This window comes from Cnephaeus nilssonii (genome assembly GCF_951640355.1).
Source record: "Cnephaeus nilssonii genome assembly, chromosome: 7".
NCBI lineage: Eukaryota > Metazoa > Chordata > Mammalia > Chiroptera > Vespertilionidae > Cnephaeus > Cnephaeus nilssonii.
Genome location: NC_137078.1, coordinates 24,513,421 through 24,530,054, shown reverse-complemented (window position 1 = coordinate 24,530,054; position 16,634 = coordinate 24,513,421). Strand labels below are relative to the sequence as shown.

Sequence of the window (16,634 nt, the reverse complement as noted above, 5' to 3'; positions counted from 1 at the left end):
CAGAGCTTGGACGGCAACCCAGACTTCCTTTTTCCCAGCCCGGTAGTCTCTCCACCTGCCCTTCTCTCACCCGCTGGCTGAGGATCACGCAGGCTGGACCAGCACTCTGCTCACTGGACCCCTGTAGAAACAACACTAGAGACTGAACACTCATTGTTTTCCCTGTCCTAGGACAAGTGGACAATTTTCTGATGCAAATTCTCTTCAATACCTGACTTCCAAAGTTTGAGCTGCATTAATAAGTTTTTGTTTTGTTTTTTTGAAAATATCTTACTAGCGTAAGGAATAAGTTGGGACATCTGAGCCAGGAACGATCCTGAGGAAGAATGTGCTCAGGGAATCAAGGGCATTTGAGTTTCCCAATCCTAATATATAAAAAGCCAGGGGCTGTCACGACCTAAACGACCAGATGGATGACTGAACAGCAGGCTGCCAGCGGTGGGACCTCCCTCCCGGCCCCGGCCTGGGCACGGTGGCGGTGAGAGGGAGCTCTGGGCCCCAGCCAGGGCGTGGTGGAACTCTGGGTCTCCCGCGATCGGGGGCGTGGCCAGCCTTCAAACCAGACCCTGACACGAGGGAGGAGGGAGCCCCATTCCTCACAGAAAAAACATAATCAGCCATTGAACAGCTTGCTATCAGTGGCCTGCCAGCCAGGAATCCCATTCACCTGCACCCAGGACCCTGAAAGGAGGAGGAGGGAGCCCCATTCCTCGCAGAAGGAGAGGTTGTTCTGATTCCAAGAATTGATTTGTCCCCGTCTGACACTGGCCTCCCAATTAAATTAATTTGAAGGTAGTTTCCCATGATGCCAGCATTTGCGAAGACTATTAATAAATCACAAGGACAAACTCTGCACAGAGTAGGAATATTCCTACCTGAACCTATTTTTGTACATGGTCAGTTGTATGTTGCTTTCTCTCGAGTTTGAAGAGCGTGTGATGTTAAAGTTAAAGTTGTAAATACTTCATCACAAGGGAAATTAGTCAAGCACTCTGAAAGTGTTTTCACTCTTAATGTGGTATACAGGGAGATATTAGAATAAGTTAAATCAATTTATCAGTCATTGTATCAGTGTTGTTTTTATAAGATGTTTTTGTTGTTTTTATATCATGTCTTTGTTGATGTTATATCATGTTGTGATTGTTTATTTATTAATAAGTTTATATATTATTTTCAAATACATTTTACTAATTTTATTTCATCTCTGACACTTCTATTATAGAGAAAAGGCAAATAGCAATATTAAAATATTTCCTCTAATTAATTCCCCTTCAATGTGCATGAATTTCATGCACCGGGCCACTAGTCTATCAATAAAGACAAAGTCTTGCCCTGGCCAGTGTGACTCAGTAATTAGAGCATCAGCCCTGCATACCTAAGGGTTGTTGGTTTCATTCCCTGTCAAGGGCACATACCTGGGTTGCAAGTTCCATTCCTGCCTGGGCCACAGTCGGGGTGCATGCAGGAGGCAACCAATGGATGTGTCTCTCGCACATCAGTGTTCCTCTCCCCCCACCTCTCTCTCTCTCCTTCTAAAAAATAATAAATAAATCAATGGAAAAAATATCCTTTGGTGAGGATTAACAACAACAACAACAAAAAGACAAGGTCTTGCCTCAGTCAACAAACATGTCAATTCCTCTGGAAAGATGACTCAAATGCCCCCACACAGACCTGTGGCACTTTATTCTTGTGTGCCAGGGGCTTGATTGAAACTATGGATGTCCCAGCCCACAATGTCTTGTGGGTAAAGGCAATGAATGGATGACCAGTTGAGAGATGACTGCCCAGCTGGTGCAACCACCGAGAGGCCTCCTGGGTCATCCCCACCTGGACCCTTTGCCTCTGGAAGGTGACTTCAAATTCATTTTATATGACACTTGTGGAAATGCCCCAGCATGAGTGCTCAAACTCCCGGGCTGGGAGAACACTCTGTCCTTCTCTCCACTTCCTGCTCACAATGATCAGCACAAGGCCTGGCTCTTAGCAACACTGTTGCAGGGACCAATCTTGTCAAACGTCAAAACTCTCCCTTCCGCAAGACTGCTCTCAGGGGTATGTTTTCTGTCCTGGCTCCACTCAAATATGTTTTCTGATTCAGCTCCAAGTCCCATCATTTACCAGTCATTTACCTTCAAATTTGCATTCCGGTATGACTCCTGCCAGGGAGCAGACATTTGGCTTCTATCTGATTGTGCAATGAAAATATTTTAATCTGCCTCTAAAACATTTCAGGCATCCCCAAGCAAACTGAGAAAACACTCAGAGGGGATCAGAAGACTAGCTTGACCTAGGCCTAACTACATCCCTCAACACCACTGAAGCAGGCAGTCTGATTCTGAGGGGTAGCCAGCCAGGCAGCTGCCTCGGGCAACAGGGAGCTAAACTATTACAGGAACCAATTGGAAAGGCAATGCCAGTTAACTCAGGTTTCCTGGCACAGAGCTGGCAAACTCCCACAAAACTGGAAATATGAAAACCTTTCCCTAGGACACAGAGTTCTCACTGCAATGCTTACATGTAGCTTGTAGGGTGTCATCAGAGGCTGGGTCATTAATAGTTTCAATCAGCCCAAATTATCAAGCCAAATGATATATGATGTCATACCCTTCCCTGGGAAAGAGTAATTCATTCTATTACATAAATTCTAAATGTTTTACCTTCTCAAGATGTTTCCTGGTTCAGAAAACACATATAATATATCCTTGTTTTAAAAATATAATGTTTCTTAAAAGTTCCTCTCTACTAAGTGAGTTCTGAACAAATATTTAAAGAATATTGAGACCACCAAATTATTAGCCTGCCTAGAATCCCTACATCTCGTCTTAGTCTGGTCTTAGGTACTGACCACAGCTTATATTTGGGGAAGCCCAGACTGGCCATGCAAACTGTTTATTCTTCTTTAAAGTCTGCCCCTCTTTAGCACTTGAATGAACATGAAGAACATGCACAGTCACCCAACTAGCTAGCATGACAAGGGTTTACCGTTCCTCTCCTGCCTATTCCATGCTGTGCTGTCCCATCCTCCCTGGCCGCAGCCCACCAACCCTCCTGCTTGAGACTGAGAAGGTGACTTGGTTCTGGTCATTGGCTAAAGCAGGAGGCCTCTCTAATCTAAACAAGCCCTCAGCTGGCAGCACCAGGCACTGCAGTTGAGCTTGGGCACTGGTGGGCAGCCCGCCGATTTATTTATGGCGTTTGGACTGGGGTGTAAGGAACAGCGTGCTGGCTCAGCCTCCTCCTGTTTACTCCTGTGGCCGCAGCCTCCAGACCCCGTCCAGCTCCCTCACCTCCCTCTCTGGCCCTCAGCAGACCAGGCAAAGCCATGGTCACCAGCACACACCACTCCAGGGGACCCTGCCTTTCTGTGCAGCTAGTTTAACCTTCAGAGTTTGACCTTCCTCCTCACCAGTAGGGGCATCCCAACCCCCACACCGAGGCTATTTCCAGTCCAGTCTCCACCTGTTCTTCAAGCTTTGATCCAGTTTGCCCCCCAACTCCACGCCTGCACCCCAGTGCTTTCAGCTTCGCTAGGACCGGGCAGCTGTCCAGTAAGGAGGGTGCCACTAGGCACGGGTCCCACCCTCACTCCCAGCAAGGCCACTGAAACGCCGAGAGTAAACCCTGAAGTTTCCCTATTCTTCAAATATTTTAAAGAAATTCTACTGCTGGATCTGACACTCAAACCAATAGCAGTTTTCTGCACTAGGAAGCAGCGTCAAAATCACAAGTATCTTCGGTTGTTCTTCCTCTCCTTTTAGGATCTGGCTCCCCTGTGTCCTTTTCCCCCTAAATGCACCCGTCCTGCCTCCCCATTCTCTCTCCTCATTGGCCCACTCGGTCTTTGCTCCTCTGCGGTCTGGCTCTCACGCGGACTTCCCCTGGCCCACCCCACCTAAGAGCAGCTTCAGAATGTCAGGCCCCAGCGGGGCCCCTTGAAGACACCTCTTCCTGGCAGGGAACCAGCTGGCTTTCCCCTTTCCCAGGTCGCACCCCAGCCATCCTCAGACACAGAAAAGCAGGCAAGGCGTTATTACCCCATTGCGCCTCTTCCACCACCTGCCCCGCGCCACCCAGAAAAACGCCCCCCCTCTCCCCCCCAAGGCGGCTTTGGGAGCGTCCCACCTCAGCTCGGCTCTTGAGGCTGCTGCGCTTGGGTCGCAGGAGGACATCCTTGAAGTCCAGCTTGAGGTCCGCATCGATGCGGGGCATGGTGCGGGTCGGCGAGCCTGGAGCCGGCAGCTCCTTCCTGCGGCGCCGGCGCGCGGGGCGGGCACGGCCGGGCGCGGGGCGGGGCGGGGCGGCGAGCGGGGGGCGGGGAGGGGGGCGGGAGGCGGGCGCGGCGGCTCGCGGACCCGGCGGGTGGCGGGGAGACGGTGCGGAAGCCAAGCCGGTGCTCGCGGGCCACCCTGCGCGGGCTGTGCTCTTAAGGACCGGGAGGCCGCGCCCCGCCCCGCCCCGCCCCGCCCCGCCCCGCTCCTGGGGCCCGGGTGGGAAGGGGAAGGGGTGGAAAGGGGAAGAGGTAACAAGGGGAGGGCCGGCGGGTTAGGGACCCACCAGTGGCCGGAAAGTCCGTCTGACATTTTTAGCAACCCCCTCCCTCCCTCCGTCCCTCCCTCCGTTTATAGCCTAGCAGGTTACGGTGCCTGAATTGTCGGCGGGGAGGAGGGGGGAGGAGGCGGGCTGGACACCACCCTGACTGTCACTGAGGTTCCTCGGAGGGAGGAGACTTGGCGTGTGACAGCCTTTCCCAGGGGAAAAGGCCACTCTTTGCGTCTCCTTTCTCTAATTTTAAGCCCACTGTGTCCACCAAGCGCTGAGTCAGACCTTCACATGCATGCATATAAATGAATGAATGAATGAATGAATGAATGAATGAATGAATGAAACCCTTGGGAAGCCCCATAGAATTAAGGGAAAGCGTGTGGCCAGGTAAATCTATTTAGCAGCAATGGGATTGACACAATTTTCTAATCTTTGGATTTCAGGGTGGGTTGGTTTTTATGTGTGTGTGTGGGGGGGGTGGTGGTGGTTGGGGGGTTAATCCTCACGCAAGGATATACTTTCCAGAGGGGGGAAGAATTGACCACATCCAGGCACACGCCTTGGGGGCAGAGGGGGAATCAAACTTGCAATCCAGGTAGTACCCATGACCCTTGGTGTGGGCCCACGCTCTAACCACTGAACCACACCGGCCAGAGCTTGGTTGGTTTTAATAAAGGTAGTGAAGTCCATAATCATCATAGATCCTGGGATTTAACGGACCTGAGCCCCCTCTCTAGAGTTACCAGTGATGTCAGTTTATTTTTAATTCACTTGTTGACCTTGGGAGTCTTAGGGAGCTTAGGAAGGTGCTTAACAGTGCTTGGCCTGCACTTGCTCATTCACTCTCCCAATGACCCAGTGAAGAAGGAGCCACTTAGCAGATAAAGAAGATGAGGGTCATATACATGAAATATCTTCCCTGTGGTTGCAGTAAAAAATATAGATATCTCAGTCCTTAACATACAATACAAACTGAACTAATGATGCTTTTGCCTTGAGACCCCTCCCTGCCTGGCTTCAAAATCTGACCCCACCTATTTCTAGATGGATGACCTTGGGGGAGTCACTTAATTTCTCTAAACCTCAGTTTCCTCATAGGTTAAAAAGAGAGGGGAAGAAAAAGTGCTGTCCTCTCCCAGGCTTATGTGATAAATAAATAAATAAATAGATAGATAGATAAATTGTGTGTGTGTGCGCGTGCACACGTGCATGTTAATAACCACTATAAAATAGTCCGTATCCTAATGGACACACACAATGCATATTCCATAGTTGCTCAATAAATAGTAGCTAGCTATTGGAGGTCACGTGTTACATTGTATGAATAATCCTATCTAATAATCCTATCTAATAAAAGAGTAATATGCAAATTGACCATCACACACAAGATGGCTGCCCCCATGTGGACACAAGATGGCCACCACAAGATGGCCGGCAGGGGAGGGCAGTTGTGGGTGATCAGGCCAGCAGGGGAGGGCAGTTGGGGGGGGACCAGGCCTGCAAGGGAGGGCAGTTGGGGGCAATCAGACCTGCAGGGGAGGGCAGTTAGGGGTGACCAGGCCAGCAGAGGAGGACAGTTGGGGGGACCAGGCCAGCAGGGGAGAGCAGTTAGGGGAGGACCAGGCCAGCAGGGGAGGGCAGTTAGAGGTGACCAGGCCTGCAGGTGAGGGCAGTTGGGAGAAACCAGGCCTGCAGGGGAGGACAGTTAGGGGCAACCAGGCCGGCAGGGGAGGGCAGTTGAGGGTGACCAGGCCAGCAGGGGAGGGCAGTTGGGGGCAACCAGGCCTGCAGGAGAGGGCAGTTGAGGGGGACCAGGCCTGCTTGGGAGTGCAGTTGGGGGGGACCAGGCCAGCAGGGGAGGGCAGTTAGGGATGACCAGGCCTGCAGAGGAGGGCAGTTGGGGCAAACCGGGCCTGCAGGGGAGGGCATTTGGGGGGGACCAGGCCAGCAGGGGAGGGCTGTTAGGGGCAACTGGGCTGGCAGGGGAGCAGTTAGATGTCGATCAGGCTGGCAAGGGAGTGGTTAGTGGGTGATCAGGCTGGCAGGCAGGCGAGCGGTTAGAAGCCAGTAGTCCTGGATTGTGAGAGGGATGTCCCAGATTGGAGAGGGTGCAGGCTGGGCTGAGGGATACACCACCACCCCCGTGCACGAATTTCGTGCACCGGGCCTCCAGTACTATATATCCTCAAATTATTTTGCTAAATACTCAAAGGCAGTTGTCTGCAGCCTGGACCTGTTCTCAATGAATTCATATTTTGTATGGCTGACCATAAAGACACATCACAATATTCATTTAACACAAATGTCTTTAGAGATAAAGGTTATGGGGGAAGAAAATAATCTTCCTTTCACCTCTCTAAATTCTTCTGGCTGGCCTATTAATCAAATTAACATGAGACAGATTGACAGGAGAAAATAACGAAATTGAGTAAGTAGGTACATACAGAGGCTCCATGAGACTATGTGATTCAAGGACAAACCGGACACTTACGCCTTATAAGTTGGGGTTGTGGTTTGAAACTTCAAAGGACAGGAAGGCATTTCACATGGAGAAGGAAAAGCAAATAGTGGTTAATAAATGTTTGCTGGGCCATCTGTAATGATGGGACACAGAGAGGACTTTGATTAAAGGGGCCCTGCTAGCTTCCTCCTGTCTATCACACACTAGTTCATGTTAAACTTATTACCTGTGATACTACCTCCCTTCCCAGAGCAGGACCTCTACCAAAATTCTTTTAGGCAATTAGGAGGAAGTTTAGAGGTTTTCCCTGAGTCTTTTGTTTCCTAAAACATAACCACTACAAAATAGTCCATATCCTAAGGAGGCAGGTTTTGGGGTGGCAAAGTTTGCTTCCCCTCAAGGTCTTAGCCCATCCCACTTGCTCTCGTCATCTTTGCCCTACAGGAAGTGCTTGGTGTTTCATGGGAGGAAAACGAAAGTTATCAGGGAGAGAATGGAAGTAACCACAATTAGTCCAGCCAACAAAATAGGACTCTTATCAAATTGTTGGGAGCCAGCCAGATGGGCTGCTTATTTCCAAAGTAGTGAGGGCGCCTAATTCTGATCTTGAGTTCCTAATTAAAAACAAAATGAAAGAAAAATATAATTACTATATGGTGTGGTTATTTAAAAATAATTCTCCCTAAAGGAAAAAGAAACTGACCTTGTTAAGCATCTGTCTGAGGTAAAGTGTAGGGGTGAGTGAGGGCTTTATATTTACTGTTAGTACACTGTCTTAAAGGAAAAGCATCTTTAGGTTGAACTTGCTTATGTACCTCTCTCTCTTGGTTCCTTTCAATTAGAATAAAGACAGAGCTCACATTACACATTACATTCCCTCTCCTTCTGGATTATTTCATCAGACCTGCTCTCTTGTCAGGCACAAAACCATACTCTATAGAGTCAACATGAGTCCCTGATTCTCCCACACCAACCTAGACTCCTTTAGAAGTCCATTGTACCTTCTACATAATCCTGCTATGCTTCTTCTTACACTAATAACAATAAAAGTCACCCCTCAGTATAAGGACTTCACATTAAAGTTCTGACTGACTAGACAAAGCCATAAAAGACATCTAGAATCCAATCTGTTAACATTGTATTGTCTAACTAGAGGCCCAGCGCACAAAATTTGTACACAGGTACGGTCCCTAGGCCTGGCCTGAGATCAGGGCCATCTTCCCTGGCTGCCCACAGCCATCTCCTTTCCCCACTGCCACCCACCCCCGGTTCCCCATTCACCATCAGGTGATTGGAGCCTGCCGGCCAGGGAGAGGAACTGAGAGGTGGTCAGTGCGCCTCATAGTGACTGGTTGAGCGGTCATTCTGGTCATTCTGCTGTTAGGGTCAATTTGCACATTACTCTTTTATTGTATAGGTGGTAGAGTGGTACTGAAAATCACATGAGACTATAACCTACAAAATTATGTGAGATAAAAACCACTTGGTTATAGTGGTAATAATTCTATATACTCATGAATTGTTTGCTAATACTTTTTTTTAAAAAGGATTTCTGCATCTAAGCTCATGAGGGACATTAATCTGTAGTTTCCTTTTATCAGAGAAATAGCACCCTCATAGAAAGAGTTGGGAAATGTTCCTTTACTCTATTTTATTTTCTGACAGAGATTACATAGGATTGAAATTAGTTCTTTAAATATTTATTAAAATTAACTAGTGAACTAAAATTATATGGGATGATATAATTGTTTATTTTTTGTAGCTAAGCCTCCCTCAAAACCCAGAATAATTAAAATTAAGTATTAAAAAGTTGGCACTATTTCAAAATTATAATATTAAATATGAGGATAAGAAAGAGTTAATGCATATTTGATATTTTGTGTATTTATATTTGAGAAAATTTGTACAGTTGGATTAACAGAATAGCCTTCTAATGCCAATTCAAAATGTATACTTGAGTAATTGATTTAAACTTATGAGTAGAAAATAAAGTGTATTAAATTTATATAGATGGTTGGAACATTTAAGAGAAAATAGTTTCATATACAATACTTACAAAAGTTGATAAATGTGGAAAGTTCAGCTAGTTGGGGAGTTCACTGCTTTACCATGCATAATAGTTGCTGGGGATCTTGTGAAATTTGGATAATGCCTCAGTGGGTCTAGGGTGGGGTTTTGCTTTGGTTAGCATGTATAATAATCACTGGGGACCTTGAGAAAATGCAGATTTTGCTGCAGTAGGTCTTAGGTGGGGCTAGAGGTTTTACATTTCTAGCAAGTGCCTAGATGAAGAAATTAGAGTTCCACTGTGAATAGTGTGGGGTCCAGAGTGAGTCACCCCAAAATGTGCCTCTGTGGTATGCAAATTGTTTTGATTTAAAGGCAACTTTAGCAAAAGGCTCAAGAGAAACTTCCAGCTGAGGGACATCTGTGTGTCTTGTTCGTTTATTTATTTTAATAATGGTTTCATTGAGATATAGTTCACATATCATGCAATTCACCGATCTAAAGTGTCCAATTCAATGATATTTAGTCTATTCACAGAGTTGTGCAACCATCATCACAATCCATTTTAGAAAATTTCATCATCCTGAAAAGAAGCCCAGTACCCATTAGCACCCACCGTGCACTTTATCCCCACTCCCCACGGTCTTAGACAACCACTAATTTACTATCTCTATGGATTTTCCTATTCTGGACATTTTATATAAATCATACAATATGTAATCTTTTGTGACTGGTTTCTTTCACTTAGCATGATGTTTTCAAGGTTCATCTGTGTTGTAGCATGCATCGGTACTTTATTTCTTTCAATGATCAAATAATAGTCTAGTCTCCTTAAATTTTGCACCTTAAATGCCTTGCTTGCTTCACCCTAGTCCCAGTCCTGTAACTCAAGTTATCAAGTACTGATAAAAGTCTTTTCTGATTTCCCAGGGGAAGAGAATTCTAGTTAGAGGAGGATGACATATCTCCATGACAATATCTAGAGTTTCTTGAGCTAGCATTCTGGGATGGTGTGTTTCTTATGAAGAGCTTTGGAGATTGGTATCAAAACTGAGAGGTCACTGATCCATATTCCACGGGGACCAGGCAAGACATCACACCCAACCTTGCATTCTAAATAACATTTATGTGGTGGGATTCTCAGGGGTCTTTGATGTATGACCAAGCAGAAATAGAGCAGGGATAAACATAAATTCTGAAGGGCTTAGGGTGTAAGAGCAAAACCACTTGTCTGTCTTCTCCTCTGTATTTCTTCAGCCTTAAACACACTACACCCTCCCAGACACACACATGTGCATGAACACATGCTCTTGAAACACATTGCATCTAAATTTTTAAATTGTCAATAGCATTAATGTAAAATAATCCATAGTGGAGGCCACAAGCTGACAGCCCATGAGAGATATGCTTGCGTTGATCAACAGAGTGCTTTTTAATATTTTTGAACTAGTTGCCAACATTTAAAAATTGAGAATTTGCACATTGAAAATCTGAATGGCTAGGTCAATTTTAAAAATTGGGAGGCCTGTCCTAATTGGGCCTTCATCCTCTCAGAGGAATGCCATCTGCTAGAGATAATCAGCATTGTGTCCTTGAATGGGGCAGATGGTATCTAATGCACAAACCATTGAGCCAACCCTCCTAGCACATGCATAGTCACTTAAGCTCTCAGCGCCTGATCAATAACACGCTAAGAAAAATGCTTCACTTTTCTAGCTCGGTTTGTGCAGAAAAAGTAGATATATATTTTGTTTGCTTGTCTTTGGGGACAGGGAAATTTATGTGTGTGTTTATTTAGCTTATTTAATTAGACAACTCAATATCATCATGATAGAATTTAGACTACAAAATACAACACCAAAAGGAGGGAATTTGCCTTCAGGATATGTTTCAATCTTTTAAAGAACACTAGAGATTAAACTTATGATGGTATTATTAAGGTTACTATTATGAGTCAAAATTAGTCTGGTATAATCATTTCATTACCATCTTGATAATTTCATTTTTTTAATTAAAATCTTCGGAGTTGGCAGAAAAGAAGAAGTAAAACTCTTATTACTTGCAGATGACATGATACTATATTCAGAAAACCCTAAAGACTTCACCAAAAAACTATTAGAACTAATGAATTCAGTTAAGCTTCAGGATACAAAATCGATATACAAAAATCTGTTGCATTTTTATACACCAATAAGTAGTCACAAGGAAAAATTAAGAAAACAATCCCATTTATAATTGCATCAAAAAACCTAAAAATATCTAGGAATAAATTTAACCAAAGAGGTGAAAGATCTGTACTTTGACAACTATAAGACATTGAAGAAAAAAATTGAAGAGAATAAAATTAAGTGGAAGGATATACCATGCTGATTGACTGAAAGTATTAATATTATTAAAATGTCTTTATGACCTAAAGCAAGATAGAGACTTAAAGCAACCGCTATTAAAAAACCAATGACATTCTTCTCAGAACTTGAACAACTAATCCTAAAATATATATGAAATCACAAAAGACCCCAGATAAAATTTGAGAAAGAACAAAGTAGGAGGTATTACTTTTCCTGATATCAAACTATACTACAAAGCTACAATAATCAAAACCATATGGTACTGGCATAAAAACAGATACATAGAGCAATGAAATAGAATAGAGTCCAGAGATAAATTTTCGCTTATATGTCCAATCACTCTATGATGAGGGAAGCAAGCATATGCAATGAGGAAAAGAAAAACAGTCTCTCCAATAATTGGGGCTGAGAAAACTGAACAGATGCATGCAAAAAGAAATGAAATCAGACCACTTTCTTACATCAGTATGCAAAAATAAATTCAAAATGGAATAAAGACTTAAGTGTAAGACCTGAAACCATAAAACTCCTAGAAGAAAATAGAGGCAATAAACTCTTTGACATAGGTCTTAACAATATATTTTTATATATGTTTTCTCAGGCAAAGGCATCAAAAGCAAAAATAAACAGGGACTGTATCAAACTAAAAAGCTTTTGCACAGCAAAGGAAACTATCAACAAAACAAAAAGACAACCTATTGAATGGGAGAAGAAATTTGCAAATGATATATCCTATAAGGGATTAATATCCAAAATATGTAAAGAACTCATACAACTTAACACACACACACACACAGACCTGCAAAACGTCCAATCAAAAAATGGGCAGAGGACTTGAATAGAAATTTCTCTTAAGAGCTCATACAGATGGCCAATAGACATATAAAAAAAATGCTCAACATCACTAATCATTAGGGAAATGAAAAAAACAACAACAACAACAACAACAAAAAACCCACAATGAGAAACCACCTCATACTTGTCTGAATGGCTATCATAAAAATAAATAAATAAATAAATAAATAAATAATAAGAAGTATTGGCAAGGATGTGGAAAAAAACGTACTCCTCATACACTGTTGGTGGGATCATAAATTGGTACAGCCACTATAGAAAAAAAGCATGGCAATAACTGGAAAAATTAAAAATATATATGCCATACAAACCAACAATTCCACTTCTGGATATTTATCCAAAGAAAACAAAAATACTAATTTGAAAGATATATGCACCCCTATGTTCACCGCAGCAGTATTTACAATAGCCAAGATATGGAAGAAACCTGGGTATCTATCAATAGGTAAGTGGAGAAAGAAGATGCGGTACATAAATACAATGGAATATTCCTAAGCCTTAAAAAAAGGATGAAATCTTGCCATTTGCAACAACATGGATGAAACTAGAGGGTAGTATGCTAAGTGAAATAAGTCAGATGGAGAAAGGCAAATATTATATGATTCCACTTATATGTTGAATTTAAAACAAAACAAAAACACACCATAGATATAAAGAACAAGCTGATGGCTGCCCAAAGAGGGGGGATTTGGGGATGGGTGAAATAGAAATGAATAAGTAAATAAGTGATAAATAAAGTAGATTGGCCTAACATAGATTATCTATAGGTATAATCTGAATGAGAGTATATAAGACAGTTTAACGGGAACTATTGCTATGAGGGACATAATGAATGATAACATACACACACAAAAGGAAAAATAAAACACCATCTTTTGTGTCAGAAATAATGCAGAAGGGAAGAAAATAATCTCCAAGTTAACATTTCCTGTAGGGTTTTCCTTTAAGTGTTAACTTGGTGTTGGGTGGTTTATTGGAAATGTTTTCTTGCACATTTTTCACTGAGATGGGGCCTCCACTTCTTAACTAAATTTTGTTTCCAGCATAGACAATGAATTGTACCTGGCAGAGTACTTTAACTTGCTTTTTCATGATTTTGCCATTCCTACTTACTAGTATGAAGACCATTTTTAAGAAAAGTCAAACACCTCAAAATATTTGATAACACTTAGCCCAAAATAATGTTTTCAAGTAACAATAGCCTCAGGCCATAGGTAATAATGTGTCTCTCCTTCCCCTCACCATTTAGGAAGCCTCTCTGTCCCTCCTTTTGTTGTGCGGTCCTTATAAATCTCAGGCCACAAACTCCATGTGCAGGAAATCTGTCCCTCTTTATTTATTTATTTATTTATTTATTTATTTATTTATTTATTTATTTCGAATAACTTGGGTTTGGTTTCTAGCGCCTCATCTTGGTGAAATGAGGGTAGGATTCATTTTCAATCATGACCGGGCCTTCCCCTACACTTCCCAGGAGTGTAGGTCTTGTAGGGACAAAGCACGAGGAGCTGTCTCTGTCTGCCATCTGCCACACCAGCAGCCCATTGTCCCAGCTCACAAAGTCCCTCATGGGCCTGTGACTCTGATGCTTCCTTGCCACTTGTGGGCGAAGGGATTTTGCTGAGACTGGGAACTCTATGCCCAGAGTTCCCTCCCTGGTCTCTCTCATCTTCCAGGTGCTGATATAGGAAGGGATAGATAGGCTTACAGAAAGTACTCTCTCCTTTCCCAAGTCCAGAAGAGAATTTCCCTTCTTCACCTCACCCCCGTTCTCTCTCAAGTGCTGCCCCTCTCTCCCATTCCCTCTGGGACACCCAACAACATCGCTTCATTATGTTTAAGCTTTCACAAAAGGCAGGAAGAGCTGTGGGCTTTTGCTTTCAGCTCTGCAAAAATTCCCTAGGCAAGAAAATATTAGAGGATTTGCTATGTGCTTAAAATAAAATAAGTAAAATATATAGAGAACAGCCTGGACGGTGTGGCTCAGTGGTTGAGCATTGACCACCAAGAGGTCATTGGTTCGATTCCTGGTCAGGGCATATGCACAGGTTGCTGGCTTGATCCCCAGCAGGGGGTGTGCAGGAAGCAGCCAATGGATATTGATTCTCTCTCATCGATGTTTCTATCTCTCCCTCTCCCCTCCTTGCTCTCTCAAATCAATAAAAACAAAAACAGTTTTTAAAGTTATATATATATATATATATATATATATATATATATATATATATATATATATATATAACTTTAAAAACTGTTATATATATATATATATATATATATATATATATATATATATATATATATATATAGAGAGAGAGAGAGAGAGAGAGAGAGAGAGAACAAGTTACAGATTAGTAGCTTAGAAGTCACATTTAAGTACATATTGCTTGAAAGAAAAAATAAAACAAAGGGATAAAGGAAGTCACTTATTGTGGGTTTTTTTTCAGGAATTTTATTGACCAACAACATTGAACCTGCTGACTGTTTTATTTAGATTATTTGACCAAATCAAAGCAAATAAACCCAGTTATTTTTAGCAGAGTTACTAGTATTGTCTATAAAGTTCTTTAAATGTAAACAGCTGCTGTGCACAGACCAGATACAATATTCTTAAATGAGAATGTCAGTGATGGTTTTAAAAACTTGTGATAATATTAGGTACCACTTATTGAACAATTACTATATTCTGGGCATTCTGTTAAGTGTTTGGAGTGTATTATCAAATTTAATCCTCAAACAACCTTATGCATTAAATACTATTATTATGATCAACTTACAAATATGGAAATTGAGGCTTACAAATCAAACATGTAATTTGCTTGAAGTTGGACAACAAAGATCTCTTAGCTCCCAGGACTTAACTCTTAACCAGTGTGCCATTCTGCCTCTGGACTGTAGAGGTATTTTATTAAACTGAGATGAAGGTAAAAGAAAAAAAAAAAATGGATAGACAATAGCACTTACCAGTATTTACCAAGCACCCACTATGGACCAGTACCTGTGCTCTTACTCAGAATTGCTAAACTAGAAATTTTTAAGAAATAGATGAACCCAGTATTGTGTAAATATTTCTTTATATTATTACTAGAGGCCCAGTGCACGAAATTCGTGCACGTGTGTGTGTGTTTGTGTGTGTGTGTGTGTGTGTGTGTGTGTGTGTGTGTGTGTGTGTGTGTCTCAGCCCAACCTGCACCCTCTCCAATCTGGGACTCCTTGGGGGATGTCCGACTGCCTGTTTAGGCCCGATCCATAGGATCGGGCCTAAACAGGCAGTCGGACATCCCTTTCACAATCTAGGACTGCTGGCTCCCAACTACTCGCCTGCCTGCCTTCCTGATTGCCCCTAACCACTATGCCTGACAGCCTGATCACCCCCTAACCACTTCCCTGCCAGTCCCTGATACCCCGGTCACCCCCAAATGCCCTCCCTTGCATATTCCCTCTTTATTAGATAGGGTTTTTTCTTTAGCATATTGGACAGTCCTGTTTTGGCTCAGCGGATGGATGAAGCATTGGCCTGCAGAATCAAGGGTCCCAGGTTCGATTCTGGTCAAGGGCATGTACCTTGGTTGGGGGCACATACCCAGTGGGGTGTGTGCAGGAGGCAGCTGATCAATGTTTCTCTCTCATAGATGTTTCTAGCTCTCTATCCCTTTCCCTTCCTCTCTGTAAAAAATCAATAAAATATATATTATAAAAAAAAGAAACATTTAAGGTTCCTCCATATCTGCCTGGCTGATGTGACTCAATGGTTGGGACCCCAGGCTGCCACCGCTGGCAGGGGATGGGGCCCTGGCCAGGCTGAGACCCCAGCCCAGGCTGCTGCCTCAGTCCAGCCAAGCTGAGACCCCTGCCCAGGCTGCCATCTCAGCCTGTCTGTGGATAGTCCGGTGGGGGTGTGCGTCTCCAGCCCAGGCTGCCCTCACTGGCCTGAAGATAGCTTGGTGGGGGTGCACCACCCTGCCGTTGCTGCTGGCTGGGTGATCATGCAGTTGGGTGCCCGGCCCTGCAGGAATGAGACCCCAGCCCAGGCAGCCGCCTCGGCCAGGGATCATGCGGCTTGGGTGCCAGGCCCTGGCGGTCTGAGACCCCAGCCCAAGCAGCTCGGCTTGGGGGCGTGGCCCTGGCGGCCTGAGACCCCAGCCCAAGCCTGTGTGGCTTGCCAGCCATCCTGCGGCTTGGGGGCATGGCCCTAGCAGCCTGAGACCCCAGCCCAAACCGGCGGGGCTTGAGAGCCATCGCGCTTGGGGGCCATGCCCTGGCAGCCTGAGACACCCCCAGCCCAAGCTGGCTCGGCTTGGGGGCGAGGCCTGGCGCCCTGAGACCCCAGCCCAAGCCTGTGCGGCTTGGGGGCGTGGCCCTGGCAGCCTGAGACCCCAGCCCAAACCGGCGGGGCTTGAGAGCCATCGCGCTTGGGG

The 16,634-nt window shown here is 44.2% G+C and overlaps 1 protein-coding gene across 1 annotated transcript in view; it reads right to left on the bottom strand.

Moving 5' to 3' along the window:
- GMPR (guanosine monophosphate reductase) overlaps window positions 1-4,307 on the bottom strand; it is a 46,160-nt gene extending 41,853 nt beyond the window's left edge. The window contains exon 1 of the mRNA XM_079776021.1: window positions 4,126-4,307. Coding sequence (XP_079632147.1) covers window positions 4,126-4,212 — 87 coding nt within the window. The 5' untranslated portion in view covers window positions 4,213-4,307. The remainder of the gene's footprint in view (window positions 1-4,125) is intronic.
- Window positions 4,308-16,634: the final 12,327 nt, after the last annotated feature.